This window comes from Loxodonta africana, chromosome 8 (genome assembly GCF_030014295.1).
Source record: "Loxodonta africana isolate mLoxAfr1 chromosome 8, mLoxAfr1.hap2, whole genome shotgun sequence".
NCBI classification, from domain to species: Eukaryota; Metazoa; Chordata; class Mammalia; order Proboscidea; family Elephantidae; genus Loxodonta; species Loxodonta africana.
In genome coordinates, this window is record NC_087349.1 from 112530983 (window position 1) to 112550724 (window position 19742).

Genomic DNA, 19742 nt, shown 5'->3' on the forward strand with positions numbered 1-19742 from the left:
TCCCAGTCCCATGTACTTTGTAAATTGTGGCCTCTTCGTGATGAATAGAAGTCCACAGGATTCACAGGAATGGGGCACAGCTGTGGTTCCAGTTCTAGTGACAGTAACACAGCAAGGCCTTCATTTTAAGTCCTGGTAGAGCTGCTTAACCCGCTGTGCAGCTCTGGGCAGGGGCTGAATGCCTCTAGCTCCTCCTCTGTGAAACGGGAGGTGAGGGCCTACCAGATGCCAGAAACTGTTATTTCTCTACCTTAAAAGTTTGCTGTAAGGAAACTTGAGGAAGCTGTAAAGCACTGTGAGAATCTCTCTAGGATAAAGAACTTGGAAAGAAGTGTATGTGTTAATTTATGAGCAAAATACACCCCTCTGACCATTTGAGAACATTATAATTAGCATGCATTCAGCTTCTTTGGAGGAAGAAGGCAAAAAACAAGTGACTTATTTCTCCATGATGACTACATGTTTAAGCTCTGGGCAATTAGGTGTGGTTATATTGCCTCATACAAACTACAGCACAGAGAACCTTGAAAACATCATGCTGAGTGAAATAAGTGGGACACAAAAGGACGAACATTTTATGGTCCCAATTATATGAAATATCTAGAATAAGCAAGAGTTTAGAGACCAAAGATGGGTACTTGGGTGGGTAGGAGGGAGGGAGAAAGGGGGACTCACCGCTTAGGAGACACTGAGCTTCTGCTAAGGGTAATGGGAAAATTGGGAAACGGACAGTGGTGATGGTTGACCAACAAGATGAACGTAATTAAAGTCACTAAACTGTTCATGTAACAAATGTTAATATGGCAAATGTTTTGTTACATGTATACCCATCCCAGTGCCGTCGAGTCGATTCTGACTCATAGTGACATGTATACATGTTACATGTACATTTACATTAAATTACATTAGTATTAAAAAAAATATTAACTAAAAATAAAAGTATGCTGCGCCTAGAGTGTAGCCCAGTCCTGCCTTAGTAGGAGAGTACAAGAAAACAAAACAAAAAACCCCAAACCCTTTGCCCTCCTGCTGATTCTGACTCCAGTTCCTAGGCTGGTGTGTAGCTTTTTCAGAAACCAGCCTCGGGGACTCACCTACAGGCTCCAAAGTCTTTGGCGCCCTCTACTGATTCAACTGTAAACTGCTCATTTAAAAAGGGGTTTCAGCCACAACTCTTTCTCCCTCACAGCAGCAGTACTCCATCTCAGATATTCCATGCTGGATGCCTATGTTTAGGATGAGGGAGACGACGTGCTCCTAGCCCACAGACAGCTTGCTTTCCTCAGATCATATACTATCTTAATGAGCTTCTGAGTTCTCGAAACATCTGCAAGTTCAAGGAGGGTGCTGTATTCAATGAAAGGAACACAGCTCTTGAGTGTGATGGTGACCGACACGAAGCCCATCTTTCAGTGGCAAACACTGCAGCATAACAACCGCTGAACTGTGTGTCACTTTGGAGTCAAGCAGCTGCGTTAGAATCTCAGCTCAGCCAAGTCCTAGCCATAACCTCTCTGGTCCTCAGTTTCCTTATCTACCCATGGGTATAATCCTGGTATCATCTATTTTCTGGGGTTATTGTGTGGATTATGTACCAGTCAGTGAAGTATTCGGCATGCTGCTAGTACACAGTAAATACTCAGTACAGGTTAGCTATGATCTCTTTTCTAGCATGCTTAATTCTAGAATGTTTCTTCTAAAATCGTAAGAGATTGCTTTGATGGCATATAAATAGTCCCATTCATGGAAGAAAATGAGGGTTGCTGTCCTTCTGAAAACACTAGACTATTTCTCATGTGACTGAGGGGAGAGCTGTGAGTGGGTGACATAAAGATTGACGGAAGTTGCTGAAAGCACTTAAATGAATTAGAGATGTGCAGTCTGATAAGGTGTCCTAGGTGGTTCCTTTCTGAATGATTAGCAATGAGAAACTCAAACAGATTTCCCTGTTTCTCTCTCAAGCACGTCCAGCTCTCTCGCGAGTTTGAGTCTCTGGTCCGCCAGGATCCCCGCTTTGAGATCTGTGCCGAAGTCACCCTGGGGCTGGTCTGTTTTCGGCTGAAGGTACGTTTCTGTCTATTTTCTTCTGCTTCATCTTCTCTGAACGTGACAGAAGGGGACAGTATCATTCATTACTTCCACCGCATAAAGCCTCATTTCTTAGCCTGACCCAGAGGCCTGACTCGCTTCATCCCATCCTCCGCACACACCTCCTCTACAGAACCGCAGATTTCTGGCTTGTGCGGCTGTTTGGCCCTAGGGTTCTCGCCATTTTGTCCATCCCCAGTTCCATCCCGTATATCCCTGCCACTGCAGCTCCCCTGATGCCTGCAGCTGTGTACAGCCTGGCTAATCCCAGTGTCTACTTGGACCAGCAGCATCAGCACTATCTGGGCGCTGGTTAGAAATGCAGATCTCAGGCCCACAGAATATCTGCATTTGAAGAAGACCTCCAGGTTACATGCGTGCTCACAGGAGTGTGAGAAGTGCTGGTCTGTAACACGCTTTTGTTTGCTGCCTGATGTTTGGCATGTTCTCCGTGTGACCTGGATGGGTCAGGGCAGTAGCAGTCTGTATGGAGAATGATGACCGTGCTTCTCGAAGGCTCTAGCATATGCTGCACACACCCTCCCTTATTAACCTACCTTGTATCTGAGGCTGGCTGAGAGACTTGCTCTGACTGCTGTTCATGTAGCTTTCAATCAGCAAAATCTCCCCTTTCCATTTAAGTGGAATCATACAGTAAGTGGTCTTTTACAACTGGCTTCTTTTTACTTAGCAGAATATCTTCAAAATTAAGGCTTTTATTTTATTCTTGCAATTTATTGTTGTTGTTAGGTGCTGTCAGGTCAGTTCTGACACACAGTGATCATATGTACAACAAAACAAAACACTACCCGGTTCTGCGCCACCCTCAAAATCGTTGCTATGCTTCAGCCCATTGTTGCAGCCACTGTGTCAGTCCATCTTGTTGAGGGTCTTCCTCTTTTCCATGACCCACTACTTTACCAAGCATGATGTCCTTCTCCAGGAACTGACTGCTCCTGATAACATGTCCAAAGTACGTGAGACATACTCTCTCCATCTTTGCTTCAAAGGAGCATTCTGGCTGTACTTCTTCCAAGACAGATTTGTTTGTTTTTTTTTTTTTTTTTTGGCAGTTCGTGGTATATTTAATATTCTTCACTAACACCATAATTCAAAGGCATCAGTTCTTCTTCAGTCTACCAAAGGCATCAGTTCTTCTTCAGTCTTCCTTATGTCATTGTCCAGCTTTCACATCCATATGAGGCGATTAAAAACACCATGGTTTGGGTCAGGCACACCTTAGTCTTCAAGGTGACATCTTTGCTTTGAAGAGGTCTTTTGCAGCAGATTTGCTTAGTGCAATGCATCTTTTGATTTTTTGACTGCTGCTTCCATGGGTATTGATTATGGATCCAGGTAAAATGACATCCTTTATGTTGAGGTGTAATCAATAATGAAGGCTGTGGACTTTGACCTTCATCATTAACTGCTTCAAATCCTCTTCATGGTCATCTGCGTAATGCAGGTTGTTAATGAGTCTTCCTCCAATCCTGATGTCACTTCCTTCTTCATATACTCCAGCTTCTTGGATTATTTGCTCAGCACACACATTGAATAGGTATGGTGAAAGGATACAACCCTGAAACACAGCTTTCCTGACTTTAAACTACGCAGTATCTCCTTGTTCTGTTTGAATGACTGTCTCTTGATCTATGTACAGGATCCTCATGAGCACAATTAAGTGTTCTGGAATTCCCGTTCTTCACTGGAAAACGAGGAAGCAAACTATATGATGTTCAGTCTGGAGATGTAGAATAGATGATGACCGAAGACCAGACAAGCTTTGGGATGGCATCAAGGACATCATACATGAAGAAAGCAAGAGGTCATTAAAAAGACAGGAAAAAAAGAAAAAGCCAAAATGGATGTTAGAAGAGACTCTGAAACTTGGCTCTTGAACATCAAGTAGTTAAAGCAAAAGAAAGAAATGATGAAGTAAAAGTGCTGAACAGAAGATTTCTAAGGGCAGCTCAAGAACACCAAGTATTATAATGACATACGCAAAGATCTGAAGATAGAAAACCAAAAGGGAAGAACATTGTCAGCATTTCTCAAGCTGAAAGTTCTGAAGAAAAAATTCAAGACTTGAGTTGTAATTTTCAAGGGTTCTATGGGCAAAATACTGAAAGACACAGGAAGTACCAAAAGACGATGGAAGGAATATACACAGTCAGTATACCAAAAAGAATTGGTTGATGTTCAACCATGTCAGGAACTAACACATGATCAAGAACCAATGGTACTGAAGGAATAAGTCCAAGCTGTGCTAAAGGCATTGGCAGAAAACAAGGATCCAGGAATTGACGGAATACCAACTGAGAAGTTTCAAGGAACTGAAACATCTCAATTGGTATTGAGCACTCAGTTGAGCACTACAGGTGCTCACACATCTGTGCCAAGAATTTTAGAAGACAGCTACCTGGCTAACCGACCAGAAGAGATCCACATTTATGCCAATTTCAAAGAAAGGTGGTCTAACAGAATGCAGAAATTATTAAACAATATCATTAATATCACATGCAAGTAAAATTTTGCTGAAGATCATTCAAAAACGGCTGCAGCAGTACATTGACTGGAAACTGCCAGAAATTCAAGCCAGATTCAGAAGAGGATGTGGAGCAAGGGATATCATTGCTGATATCAGATGGGTCTTGGCTGCAAGCAGAGAATACCAGAAAGATATTTACCTGTGTTTTATTGACTATGAAAAGGCATTCCACTATGTGTATCCTAACAAATTATGGATAACGTTGTGAAGAATGGGAATTCTGGAACACTTAGTTGTGCTCATGAGGAACCTGTACTTAGACCACGAGGCAGTCGTTAGAACAGGACAAAGGTATGCTGTGTTGTTTAAAATCAGGAAAGGCATGCATCAGGGTTGTATCCTTTTGCCATATTTATTTAATCTGTGTGCTGAGCAAATATTTGGAGAAGCTCAGCTATATAAAGAAGAACATGGCATCAGGATTGGAGGAAGACTCATTAACAGCTTGTGTTATGCAGATGACACAACTTTGCTTACTGCAGGTGAAGAGGACTTGAAGCACTTACTGATGAAGATCAAAGACTACAGCTTTCAGTATGGATTGTACCTCAACATAAAGGAAACAAAAATCTTCACAACTGAACCAAAAGCAAATCATGATAAATGAAGAAAAGATTGTAATTATCAAGCATTTTCATTTAACTTGGATCCATAATCAACACCCATAGAAGGAACAGTCAAGTAATAAAACAACGTATTGTGTTGGGAAGATCTGCTGCAAAAGACCTCTTTCAAGTGTTGAAAAGCAAAGATGTCACTTTGAGGACTAAGGTGCACCTGACTCAAGCCATGGTATTTTCAATCGCCTAATATGCATGTGAAAGCTGGGCGATAAGTAAGGAAGACCGAAGAAGAATTTTTTTTTTTTTTTTTAATTATGGTGTTGGCAAAGAATATCGAATATACCATGGATGGCCAGAAAAAGAAACAAGTCTGTCTTGGAAGAAGTAAAGCCAGAGTGCTCCTTGAAAGCAAGGATGATGAGACTTTGTCTCACATACTTTGGACATGTTATCAGGAGGAACCAATCCCTCAAGAAGGATATCATGCTTGATGAAATACAGAGTCATCGAAAAAGAAGAAGACCCTCAATGAGATGGATTGACACAATGGCTGCAACAGTGGGCTCAAACATAGCAACAATTGTGAGGACTGCACAGGACTGGGCAGTGTTTCGGTCTGTTGTACATACAGATCACTATGAGCTGGAACCGACTCGATGACACCTAATAACAACAAAGCAGATATAACGGTCCTATTGCGTAACTGGTTTCCTTTCACTCTGTCCTTGTCTCGGCCAGTCCTTGGTAGGTCTCCTCCTTTGTTCACTCAGGTAATTTTTATCATTGTTGTTGTTGTTCCATCTCAGACTGTTTTCTCTGTGTGGCTTCCTGCTTCTATTTAGTGGAAGTCGTATCTTCTCCAATCTATTTGAAAATGGGAAGAAAAGTTTCCTAAATAATTTGCTTTTATTTTTTGCACTGCATACTTTTCAGATGCTTGCTCTTCTGTTGAGACTTTTTGGCAAAATATTGTTCTCATGATTTCTTTTTCTCTATCCTCACCCTTGGATAGGACAGAATTTTTCCAGACCTGGTGTATGCCAAGAGTTTCTGAATTGCCTTTGGCCCCATTCACTGTCCACTTGGGCACCAGTAAGATTCCCGCTCAGTTTGCACAATGGGATAGTTAGGTTTGCAGAGGTCCAAGGCCACTGTCCAGTGTCCAGTCATCTGGCGTGGTTCTGCTGGATAAAATTAGTCTCTTCTCTTACCACCTGTTGTTCCTGCTTCTTAAGACGGAGCAAGAGCACAACCCCAAACCAGCCACCTAGGATGTACGCCCACTGTCAGCCCCCTGGAACTTTCACCATAAGGCTCATAGAAGGGTCCCTGCATGGGAAGAGAAAGAAGACCCAGAGAAGCTGAGAGAAGGGTTGGTCAGGCAACAGCCTGGTTGCCGTGGAAAGCAGTACCCAGGCAGAATGGAACAGCTTCCCATTTTCCATTCAACACATTTCATCTCTAGACCAGTCAGCGGGAGGGTCCAGGGCCTCTCCTCTCTGCCCTAGCCTGGTGGGCCGCTCTCTTCAAGGGACGGTGTGTGTGAGCCACCAACAGCCCCTTGCCCTGAAGTGAGGGGAAGTTCTTCCCAGATTCTAGCAATAGGTTGACTATTTGGCTTCATTTTCTATGCTGTTGGGACTTTCTTCTGTATGTTTGAGTGAGCATTTAGAGATTCCTTCATGGTGCCATTAGGAACCCCAGTTCTGTTATTTAAGCTCATCAACTTTTAATAATATATCCAGGAACCTTCTTTAAAAAAAAAGAAAAATTGAGCCATGGAAGGGTCATCTTTTGACAGTCCACTGGGCACGAAGAAGTTGTCTTGTAGGGAGAGGTGCCCTCTTTTAGGGTCCCTGAGTTGTGCAAACTGTAAGGAGTCCCTGAGTTGTGCAAACTGTAAAGTGCTCCTGAAAGTTTGGAGGCTTCAAACCACCCAGAGATGCCTTGGAAGAAAGGCCTAGTGACCTACTTCTGTAAGGTCCAAACAAAAAACCAACTCAGTTGCCACGGTGTTGATTCTGACTCATGGTGACCCCATGTGCTTTAGAGTAGAAGTGCCCCATGGTGTTTTCTTGGCTATAATCTTTTCAGAAACAGATTGCCAGGACTTTCCTTCCACGGCACCGCTGAGTGGGTTCGAGCTGCAACCTCTAGGTTAGCAGTCGAGCACAAACTGTTTGTGCCACTCAGGGAGCCTCCAAAAGGTCACAGCCACGAAAGCCCTATGGAGCACAGTTCTACTCAGAAGCAAATGGGGTCGCCATGAGTCAGAATCAACTCCATGGCGACTGATGTGGTTTTCTTTTCTTGTTTTTGGTTTACTATTATTTAGTTGAATTTTTTAATATTGTAAATGAAAGGCAAATGGTAAGTTTGGCTTCTTTCACGATACATGGTAGTATAGCCAAACACTTGCCTTACCACTTGTGAATTGAATATTTGAGTCCCCGGAGACCTGACCATAGCTCCTCTCTTTCAATCACCTCAGGGGTCCAACAAACTGAATGAAGCTCTTCTGGAAAAGATCAACAATGCCAAAAAAATCCACTTGGTCCCATGTCACCTCAGGGACAAGTTTGTGCTGCGTTTCGCCATCTGCTCTCGCTCGGTGGAGTCTGCCCACATCCAGCACGCCTGGAAGCACATCAGAGAGCTGGCAACCCAGCTCCTGCAATCAGGGAAAGAGTAAACGCACGACAGCGGCAGGTGAGTGTCCTTGCCTTAGCTGGTTGCCACCTGTGTTCTAGTCTAGAGGCAAGAACATTGGCCCCTAAATCAAGCCCCTGGCTCCTGTCCCATCTCTCCCAGGTAACGCTGCTGGGACTGCATTTTCTCCACTGGGAAACGAGGAAGCAAACTATATGATGTTCAGTCTGGAGATGTACAACAGATGATGAGTTACAATAATTTTTTAAAAACTAAGACAGAGTTTTACTTTTTATTCTTTTCCGTGAAACTGTCAGTCATATTGGAGTCCCTGGGTAGTGTGAACAGTTAACACACTCAGCTGCTAACACAAAGGTTGAAAGTTCCACTCCACCCAGGGGTGCCTTGTAAGAAAGGCCTGGCGATCTACTTCTGAAAAATCAGCCATTGAAAACCCTGTGAAGGACAGTCCTGCTCTGACACTTGTGGGGTTGCCACGAGTTGGAATTGACTCAACAGCAACTGGTTTTTGACAATGACGTATCTCTTTAATTCCTCCCTCAGGCTTTTCAAGCAGCATTTATTGAGGTAACTTACTACCATCACAACCATATGTTAAAATGGCAACTTTAGATAAATGAAAACAGTACAAAGTGAATATAATGTGACCGATAATATATGTTCAGGAAGGACCAAATTATTTATGGTTTAGAGAAAGGAAACGTTTAGACTACTGGCCTTTTTGTAATTGTGAGGGATTTACCCTGTAGCAATTACAGAAAAGCTGAAGACAGCATGCTGTTAACGCATAAGGAAACTATTGTAAATAAACAGTTTCGCAAAGGGAGGATGTTTAAACTTAAATCTGTAAAAGTAAAATCAACCTTAAAAGCCTTTGCATTAGATTATCTTAAGAGCATCATTTTACAGAAGTTTGTCTACCTCCTTATGTTTCTTTTTCTTTCTTTTGGTCTCGTTTTTGGGAGGATGGTGGAAACCCTGGTGGCACAGTGGTTAAGAGCTAAGGCAGCTAACCAAAAGGTCGGCAGTTCGAATCCACCAGGTGCTCCTTTGAAACCCCATGGGACAGTTCTACTCTGTCCTATAGGGTCGCTGAGTCGGAATCAACTCAACCGTGACAGGTTTGGTTGGGGTTGGGTCTGGTGGTTTGGTAGATGTGTCTCTGTGATCACCTCCCTCAACTTCTGCTTCTCTTTAACTCCCTTCCTCTTCATTTTCTCACTGCCTGTCTATCATAGCATATGGGGAGGTAGAACCTAAGTGTCTGAGGATTCTAACACATATTATTTTGGGGGACACAGTTCAATCCATAACAGATACGATTGTTAATAGTTAATTATAATGGATGTATGTTGTCTTGGCCAGATCGATTAAAGCAATGAAAAATCTTAATATTTTGGTGTTACATGTGCTTATTTTAGGTTATGATATATCCATGTGGTCATAGTTTTGAGATATTTTACAGAGGGTAGAAAATTAGGCAGTGATTCTGGTTGATGTTGACAAAATTTGTCATTAGACAAGTCCGAACTGCAATAAAAACATACTTCTTTCAGTTCAAACTCTTATGTTTCACTCTTGCCACCATTTTACTGGAGAAATGTTATATACAAATACCTTATTTGTACTTAAATAAACAGCATACAAAACTGTTTACTTCTTTTGAATATAGCCAATTCATTTTTGTTTTTTCCCCTGTAGAGACCAAAAGTGGAAAAGAAATATGTCTGAAAACTCGAATGAAAAGAAGATAAATATCATCCTGGCTTCCTGGAATGGCACCTGTATTTCACCTCACCAGTCTCTCTCCAAAGTTATCCAGAAGCTTATGATTCTATCTATTCAGTCTCTCATCAACAAAGAAATATCATCTGCTATATATATAATATATTAAAAATTATATTAAAAATTAATCTCAGTGGTTACAGCTTATATTCAGTATTTGGCTGTGATTTTTGTTGACTAAGAAATCATAGATTTTCCTGCTCTTGCAGTCATTAGTGGTGGTGGGTAAAGGTTTATTGAAAGATTTTCCTGGGCAATCTACGATAATATGAGATTATATCTGTAGTTTTTAACATTGTCTTTTGTAATGTGGTTCAAAGCTTAATAAACAATTTGAGGTGCAACAGTAATTGTGTCTGGTAATAAGCTTGTTCTGCATTGTTCCAAATTGATGACTTCAATATAGACTTCTTTTAAAATAGCCAAAGATATGGCATCCTTGGATTTTCTATACGGCATTCATTCATTCAACAAATACTTATTGAGTGCTTAGTACATGTCAGGGACCATTCTGGATGCATTAACAACACACACGTTTTACTTAAAGATGACTCCAAGTTCTAAGCAAACAAATCCAGAACCAAGATATATCCTGGGTCCACGTACAAGACCCAGTTCTACCACTGTAACGAGAAGAGATTCTCTGACTTCCTGGGTCTTGGTTTCCTCCTCTGATAAATTCATCTGCCCTATAGAGTCTCTATGAGTTGAAGTCAACTTGATAGCAATGGGTTTTGATGGTATTATAATGAATAAACAAATGAAGAGTGTTCCTGTATATATAAATGCCAGTAAGTGCACAGTATTTACTCAAATTATTTCCCAGTCTTTATTTGAATCATTTTTACTCCTAGCAACATCTTTTTTGAACCACAAGATTAGCTCCTGTCTCTTGGAAACTCTGTAATTATCAAAAGCACTTTCAGAAAGGGTCCTTGGTTGTGAATAGGTATATTTGAATTTCAAAGACTGCTGATGTCTGTGTTAATGTAATTAAATTGTTTTCTGTTTTTCAGAAATCTGAAAATGTATCAGATACCATCTGTCTTTGGTTAGGTTGTTTGTCCTCTACCCATCCATGAACCAGACCTGGCTTGTTTCATGGTGTTAGGTTATGGGATGGGCATTAGGATCTACTGGCACCGTAACTGTTAGGAGCAGTGGAGGGTTGAGCACTCAGATCATTGAGTTGAGGCTGGGGTGCTTACATTTCACAATGGGGGGATTTTTTTAGAGCTGAGTGTGCCCTTGAGTTAAGATTGCCACAAAGCCTCCAAGATGAGCCACCAAAGTAACCAATGGCCCTTGGCTGATTTGGAGCAGCTCCATCCATAAGTGAACTTTGAGAAGATGACTGAGACCTAAGTTCAAGGCAGGCGACAGTATGAATGCTGCTTGGAGATTTGCATAGACGGAAGGCAGGAAGTTAGCTCAGTGACTGCAGAGTTTCTCTCACTCAATATGTCGGATATTTTTGGTGGAGATCCCAAGATATTAGCTCCGTTGGTTAGACATAGGCCCAGCAGAAAGAAAAGCTTATCTAACTTCCTGTTCATTTCCAGGTAACTTGTGGCAGTTAATCCTACCACCTGACTCTCTAGGCATCTCCATAACCTAGTGTTCACGCCCCAAACCACCCAGCCCTAGAAACAAGAGGGGGTATTTTCTCCCAGTTTATCTAACAAACATACTCGCACCACTTGCTCTATGTCAAGTATAGTCACAAATATTTTTAAAATGTTAACCTATTTAATACTTATTTAAAAATTCTATGAGGTAGGCTCAATTATTATCCCCATTTTATGAATGAAGAAACTGAGATACAGAGAGGTTAGGTGGTTTGCTCAAGGTCATACAGCTAATTGGTGGCAGAGCTAGAATTGGAACCCAAGCAGTCTGGCTCTAGAATCTACACTTACCCACTAACCTACGCTACCAAATATGCCATTTGCTCCTCAGGATTAACCATTTCTCAGGATAATTGGCAATGAGGACACTCATCCCTTCTAGGAAAAGCACCATCTTCACCTACTAGGGTAGCGTCTTGACCCCTGGCCCCAATGAGACTATCTGCAAATAGTCCAACATAGGGATGTTTTTAAAAGTCCAGGTTATTCAGCCTAATCTATGATCAATGTGTAACATATTTATTTAAATATATATTCAATTTATATTATAGATTGAATTATGTCCCCAAAGAATAAAAAAAAAAAAAGTTTTATGTGTCATAAATTCCAACCGGTAGAAACCCTGGTGGCGCGATGGTTAAGAGTTTGGCTGCTAACCAAAAGGTCTGCAGTTCGAATCCACCAGGCACTCCTTGGAAACTCTATAGGGCAATTCTACTCTGTCCTATAGGGTCGCTATGAGTCTGAATTGACTCGATGGCAATCAGTTTTGGTTATTCCTGTGGTTGGAGCTCTAGTGGCATAGTGGTTAAGAGCTCCACTGCTGACCAAAAGGTGGGCAGTTCAAATCCACCAGCTGCTCCTTGGGAATTTGAGAATGTGTTGTCTTTGTTTTGTTAATGAGGCAGGATTAGTGTATGGCATATCTTGAGTCAGTCTCTTTTGAGACATACAAGAGATTAAACCCAAGCTAGCAAGTTGAGACAGAGGAATAGAGATGCCAAGCCACATGAAGGTTGCCCAGGAGTAGAAGCTAAAAGAGATAAAGACCTTTCTTCAGAGCTGACCAGAAAAAGAAAGCCTTCCCCTAGAGTCGGCACCCTGAAGTCAGACTTCTAGCCTTCTAAAGTGTGAGAAAATAAATTTCTGTTTGTTAAAGCCACCTATTTGTGGTATTTCTGTTATAGCAGTACTAGATAATTAAGAGAGTGTCATAATATAGTGCACAGATTACTGCTGGTACTAGAACCAGGAGCTGACCTACCTGTTGCCCTCTGGTATCTCCTGGTAATGTGGGACCTCCATTGGGAGAGTCCTAGATGGATCTGAACATAACTGACATCTTGATACCAAGCAGATCTCCTAGAATCATATGCTTCCTCTCTATGTTCCAACAAACAGCAGGACTTCCTGAAACCTAAGAATTCCACTCAGGCCAACTACACAAAGAAGACTGCAGGAAAGCCTAAAGTGAAAGGAGACACATAGTGTCACAGGGAAACAAAAGGGAGCAGGTCTCGAGGGAAGGCATGTTTGAATATTCCACAGACTCCATACCTGTGCGCCTTAAAAAAAAAAAAAAAAAACCAAACCCACTGCTGTCGAGTCAATTCCGACTCATAGTGACCCTATAGGACAGAGTAGAACTGCCCCATAGATTTTCCAAGGAGCACCTGGAGGATTTGAACTGCCGACCTCTTGGTTATCAGCCATAGCACTTAAACACTACGCCACCAGGGTTTCCAACCTGTGCACCTTAGCCAAATTAGAAACTTTAGCCCTGCTGGTTTATTCAGAAAACCTTTTTTTGAGGAAACATGGAGGTTTTCTGATGGCTTTTTATCAAAACATTGTTTTGTCACTGTTCTGACTCATTGTAAGCCCCAAATCCCAATCATTTGAGAAAATTTTGTTGTTTGCTATTATTTTTTATGCTTTGATACAAAATCTATTTCCCCTATACCTCTGTGTAGCCTGACATAACCTATACTTGCAATAAGTAATAGAAAACAGTAATAAGAAAGCATTGTGAGAATAAGTTGCCTACATATTATGTTAATTTGAGACTACCTTTTTACAGAAACTTGTATGTGATCCCCCAAAGCAGAGATGTGAAATAGATGGTCTAGGAAAGAAGAGGAAGAATAGAACACAGCAGGTTCAGTTAAAGGAGATGGAATGAGTCCAAAAATGTCCAAAATGTTTCTATTAAGTCTAGACCCCATAATGTATAAGAGAAGGAGATAGTCTCGGATGTTGTGAGAGTAGAGCTAAGTCTGATGAAGAGCGTTATAAAACTGAAGGATGTTTAGTGGGAAAGGACTCGGTGGCTGTCTTCAAATTTACACACACTTCAGTTTGGAGAGTCTCCGCTGTAGCTCCAAACAACCAAACAAAAGCCCAAGAGTGACAGAGAGAAAGAATTTTTCAATATGAAAAACTTAAAAGTCAGCTTCTCAGCAAAAAAGATTTTTTTTTTTTTGTAGGGAAGTGAATTCTCTACTATTGTAGACGTCCAAAGGAGATGGGAAAACCAGGGATTGAGAAGTGATAAAGGAAATTCCTCTGGGATAAGAAACTAGACTGATTATTGAGCTCTCTCTCATGGCTGAGTTTCCAATATTCTATGAAAATAAGAGAATTTGGTTTAAACCATTACATAGCAAGGTTACAGAGCCTAAAAAAAAAAAGGTTATTTTTCAATCACAAGCTCTAATCAGGACCGCTCATGAAGAGTAAAGGGCAGCCATGGCTGTAATAATAATAATACTGAACTTATGCAATGCTTGGAGCCCTGGTGGCGCAGTGGTTAAGAGGTACAGCATGCCACGGCTGCTAATCAAAAACATCTGCAGTTCGAATCCACCAGCTGCTCCTTGGAAACCCAATGGGGCAGTCCTACTCTGTCCTATAGAGTCACTATAAGTTGGAATCAACTCCAGGGCAATGGGTTTGGTTTTTTTTTTTTTTGTATGCAGTGCTTACTGGGGGCCGGGCTCTGGTCTAAATGCTCATCAGTTATCAACTTGGCTTATCCCCTCAACAACCTACAGAGGTATCTCGTGACCAGCGGAGCTGGGCTTTGAACCCTAGAAAGGGGACCCCGTGGACTCTGCTCTGGACACTCCCCCACACCGTTCCTGTGCAGTGAGGCCAGAGGTAGGCTCTTCATCCTGCACTGTGATTCAGTCAGCGCTGCCCGGGATGATCTCCTAGAACCGTGAGTTTCATTCAGTCCAGGCCCAGGTGCATCCTAGGACTGAGTCCTCCTGCTGTCTTTCTACCACTCAGTTCAGGTGCTGAAAGGTTTGAAAACAAGCTGGAAACCAGCCACATTCAGAGAGTCCCACTGAGAAAGAACCAAATTGAGATTTGGTTGCTTTACCTCTGACTCTCCCGTTCCCTGCTTTCTGGTTTCATAGCTCCGCTGCCCCCACATGCCTGCAAACACACCTCTTTTAAACTTATGCAAAATAATTCTCTTGGCAGCCAGGGATGCACATTATTTGGGGCCATGTTAACCCTCTGCTCAAAAACAAATATCACTGAAGTGTACGGTGCCATTTATTTGAGACCATGTTTATGAAATTCATGAATATGGAAATGAATCCTTCACACCAAGAGAACTGGCATTCTGTTTGCTGTAGGTGAAAACCTCTTCCCTTGCAGGTTTAAAAACTCCTACTCAGAAGAAAAAATAACAGTATATGACACTGTCTCACCTGGATAGTCCAATATCTGCATGGCTCAAGCAATAAACTCTTCCGTATTATGCTAAAGTAAGTATGGGATAGTATTTCAAAATATCCTATTTGTAAAAGATGAAAACAGTCTTGATATGGCATAAAGATTTCAATACTAATGAATGACAGTATTAATAGTAACAATAAATATAGCATAACTTCTACTGAATGTCTACCATGTGCCAGCTACTGCTCTGATAATTTAAGCATAATAAAAAAAAAGTATAATATCTTCTCTTAAATGTAATCCTTACAATGGCCTCCTGAGTTAGAGAAGTTTATTTATTTTTTATAGCAGAGGTAACAGGTTGACAGGGGGTAAGTAAATTACCGAAGGTCACATTACAAGTACATTCCTTTCCTTACACTAACCTCCTCCCTGGAGAAGGACATCATGCTTGGTAAACTAGAGGGCCAGCAAAAAAGAGGAAGACCCTCAACAAGGTGGACTGACACAGTGGCTGCAACAGTGGGCTCAAGCATAACACTTGTGGGGATGGCGCAGGACCAGGAAGTGTCTTGTTCTGTTGTACACAGGGTTGCTATGAGTCAGAACCAACTTTACGGCACCTAACAATAACAACAAGTGAGTTACGTTTTTGCCAGCTATACAAGGAGATGAAAACTGTTGGATTGGGATATGCTTTTGTATCAACCAAAAACCAAAACCAAGCCCAGTGCCGTCGAGTCGATTCTGACTCATAGCGACCCTGTAGGACAGAGTAGAGCTGCCCCATAGAGTTTCCAAGGAGCACCTGGCGGATTTGAACTGCCGACCCTTTGGTTAGCAGCTATAGCACTTAACCACTATGTTACCAGGGTTTCCTTTTGTATCAAAGGCACATTTAAAGGTGGAAGTGGCAATGGTAGTGTTACTTGTTGGGTAGATGTTAACACTGACAACCACAAATATAATTTGGCATTTGAGTAATACTCTTAGGCAGCTAAGAGAGTGGTTTCATATGAATTATCCAAAATATTGTTATTAAAAAGTTGGGTGATAACAATCACCAAAGGTTGTTAATTATCCAAATAGGATCTACAGGGTGATTTCTAAATACACATGTAGAAAAGTAGCTTAAAAACATACAACTGCGTTGGCTTTGAGATAATAGTTTCAGTTTTCATTTTTGTTTTTATTTGTTATACACGATATATTTGGTAGTTATATAATAAAGGGAGTCCCTGGTAGTGCAGATGATTCACATGCTCAGCTGCTAACCAAGGATGGAGTTTGAAGTCCATTCAGAGATGCCTCGGAGGAAAGGCCTGGTGATTTACTTCTGAAAAGTCAGCCATTGAGAGCCCTGTGGAGCACACTTCTACTCTGACACACCTGGGGTCGCCACGAGTCAGAGTCAACTCAAGGCCGCTGGTATATAATTAAGAGAAAATGCATAAAATTGTGAGTTCATAAATTGTGAGCAATTAGAATAAAAAGGACTTATAGTACTTTTATTTAAACCAAGAAATAAATTATGACCTGATATTTTCATTGTAATCTTTTCTGTTTTTTAAAATGTGTTTTCCAGTTGCTATTGTTTATTTATTTTTTTAATTTTAAACCTTTTAAAAGAAAGGTCTTCAAAATGATTCTTGCCTTGCATTTCTTTAGATCCCGTCTCTAAATGTCTTATGCTGTTATTAGTTCCCAATTGACAGTCATTTTCTCCATCCCTCGCGTCAGATAATTTCTCAGGAAGGAATAATATGCCACAGTTAGCCACGGAGATGTAAGTAGAAGCCTATTGTGACTTTCTGGGAAACGTTTTCTTCTGAGAGAAGGATTACAGGGGAAAAGGTCCTTTGCCAGTTCACCGCCTCCTTCCTACTTTGAATAGGGCTGTGTGAGGATGTATAATTTGGAACTGTGGTGGCCATCTTGCAACAGTGAAGTGACAAGCCTGAAGAGAAAATTCAGTATGCTAAGAGGATGTTGTTGTTGTTAGGTGGCGTTAAGTTGGTTCCGACTCACAGCGACCCCATGCACAACAGAACAAAACAGTGCCCTGTCCTGTGCCATTCCCATAATTGTTGTTACGCTTGAGCCCATTGTTATAGGCCCTGTGTGAATCCATCTTATCTAGGATCTCCCTCTTTCTCCTTGACCCTCTGCTTTATCAAGCCCAATGTCCTTCTCAAGGCACTGGTCCCTCCGGATAACATGTCCAAACTATGTTGGACTAAGTCTCACCATCCTTGCTCCTAAGGAGTATTCTGGTTATACTTCTTAGACAGGTTTTTGTTCTTCCGGCAGTCCAAGGTATATTCAATATTGTTTGCCAACATCATAATTCAAAGGCATCAATTCTTCGGTTTTCCTTATTCATTGTTTAGCTTTCACATGCATATGAGGTGATTGAAAATACCATGGCTTGGATCAGGCCCATTTTTGTCCTCAAAGTGACATCTTTGCTGTTTAACACTTTAAAGAGGTCTTTTGCAACGGATTTGCCTAATGCAGTGCATTTTATTCTTTGATTTCTTGACTGCTGCTTCCATGAGCACTGATTGTGGATCCAAGTAAAATGAAATCCTTGACAACTTCAATCTTTTCTCCATTCATCGTGATGTTGCTTCAATAAGTCCAATTTTGAGGACTTTTGTTTTATGTCGAGGTATAATCCACACTGAAGGCTGTAGTCTTTGATCTCCATCAGTAAGTGCTTCAAGTCCTCTTCACTTTCAGCAAACAAGGCTATGTCATCTGCATAACCCAGGTTGTTAATGAGTCTTCCTCCAATTCTGATGCCCCTTTTTTCTTCATATAGTTCAGCTTCTTGGAGTATTTGCTCAGCATACAGGTGAAAGGATACAACCCTGATGCACACCTTTTTTGACTTTAAACCATGCAGTACACCCTTGTTCTGTTTGAACAACTGCCACTTGGTCTATGTACAGATTCCTCATGAGCACAATTAAGCGTTCTGGAATTCCCGTTTTTCACAAAGGTATCCATAATTTGTTATGCGGCACACAGTCGAATGCGTTTGCATAGTCAATAAAATACAGGTAAACATCTTTCTGGTACTCTCTGCTTTCAGCAAGATCCGACAGACATCAGCAGTGATATCCCTGGTTCCACATCCATGTCGGGAGAATGGCAGAGTGGAAAGATGGAAAGATGGTCCCTCATGACATCCTTAAGTCATTTCACCAGACATGGAAACTACCTCTAGCCTTCTTATTACATGACATGATAACATTACTTCTTGATAACCAGTAACTAGTTGTCATGGAGTTGAATCTGACTCAGGGTGACCCCATGCATGTCAGAGTAGAACTATGTTCCATAGGGTTCTCAATTGCCAATTTTTCAGAAATAGATCACCAGGTCTTTCTTCCAACATGCCTCTGGGTGGATTCAAACCTCCAACCTTTGGGTTAGCAGCTAAGCATATTAATCCCTTGCTCCATCCAGGGGCTCCATTCCACAAGTTACAGTTAATGGCTATTCTGTTACTTGTGTCTGAAAACACACTTTGATTAACTCAATATGCCTTGTTCCAGAACAAAGTTGAAGGTGATAATGGAATGCTTTTCAGTCTTCCAAGCATGCGTCCCTAACAGCAGAACCCATTGCTGTCAGGTCGATTTCGACTCAGAGCGATCCTATAGGACAGAGCAGAGCTGTCCCATGGGGCTAAGGAGCAGCTGATGGATTCCAACTGCTGACCTTTTGTTTAGCAGCTGAGCTCTTAACCACTGTGCCACCAGGGCTCTGAACAGCAGAGGGCAGTGAATAGATAGATCAGGTAGGACATGTTTTTTAATTCCCTTATTCGACCTGCACTATGCATGTAAATTTTGCATGCTACGCTATTCAATTATTTCAGCCAGCGAAAAATATTTGCTGAACACCTACTAATGCACTGACTGGATAATAGGCTGTAAGGTTTTTTTTTTTTTTTTTAAGGTGAAAGGCAGAAGCCAGGAGGCCGGCGGGAGAAAGGCGTTGGGCTTGGGGAGGGGTGGGTATTGGCATGGGGCTGGTGAAAAGAGGAGGGATCACTCCACTTAGGTTAGGCGCAGCCGACAGAATTTTTCTACTACTGTTGTGGGTGTTCCACATAATAATGCTTTAACTTACTCCTGATGTAAATTATTAACTCCTCTTCACAAGCACCCCAACCTCTGATTAAATTGACCTATTAGGGTTGAATCACATTTATCTTGTCCCTGCCTCTAGGCTTCGAGAGGTTTAATAATTCAGGTTGAATCACTCTTTGAGGTCACATTTCCATGTTCTTTGTCATTCTTTGAATTTTAATGTAACTCTCATCGACTCATTGTTTTTATTTCTGAAGACATTTTTTAAAAAATGAAGCATTTACACAATGAAGCTAAGTTTACCATTTTATGTAAATCCATGTTCCTGTTGCTAGCTGTCTCCTTCAGCAGATTATTTGCCGTAAACCATTATAAAACGTCAAGGGCCAGAGCTGAAAGCTTAGGCACCCGGGCCAGGGCCCGCCCCGCCGAGCGCCCCCTAGTCCCGCCGCGCACCCAGACACCTCCCTCCTTGACGCGCGCTCGCCCCGGCCGCGCGCCCCCCGCCCTCGCCGCGCGCTCCCGCCCCGCCACCCAGCTCCTTCTCTGGAGATGCGCTCGCGCCCGCCACGAGCCTCCTGCCTCCACCCCCACCGCGCACGCGCGCGTCTCCTGCCCCAGCCGCGCGTGCCCGCCGCGCCTCTTTCACGTAAGCGGCGCGGGCCCG

The 19742-nt window shown here is 42.0% G+C and overlaps 1 protein-coding gene across 1 annotated transcript in view; it reads left to right on the plus strand.

Moving 5' to 3' along the window:
- DDC (dopa decarboxylase) overlaps window positions 1–10699 on the plus strand; it is an 81617-nt gene extending 70918 nt beyond the window's left edge. Inside the window, exons 12-14 of the mRNA XM_003407138.4 lie at window positions 1963–2064; window positions 7691–7908; window positions 9571–10699. Coding sequence (XP_003407186.2) covers window positions 1963–2064; window positions 7691–7891 — 303 coding nt within the window. The 3' untranslated portion in view covers window positions 7892–7908; window positions 9571–10699. The remainder of the gene's footprint in view (window positions 1–1962; window positions 2065–7690; window positions 7909–9570) is intronic.
- The last annotated feature ends 9043 nt before the right edge of the window (window positions 10700–19742 follow it).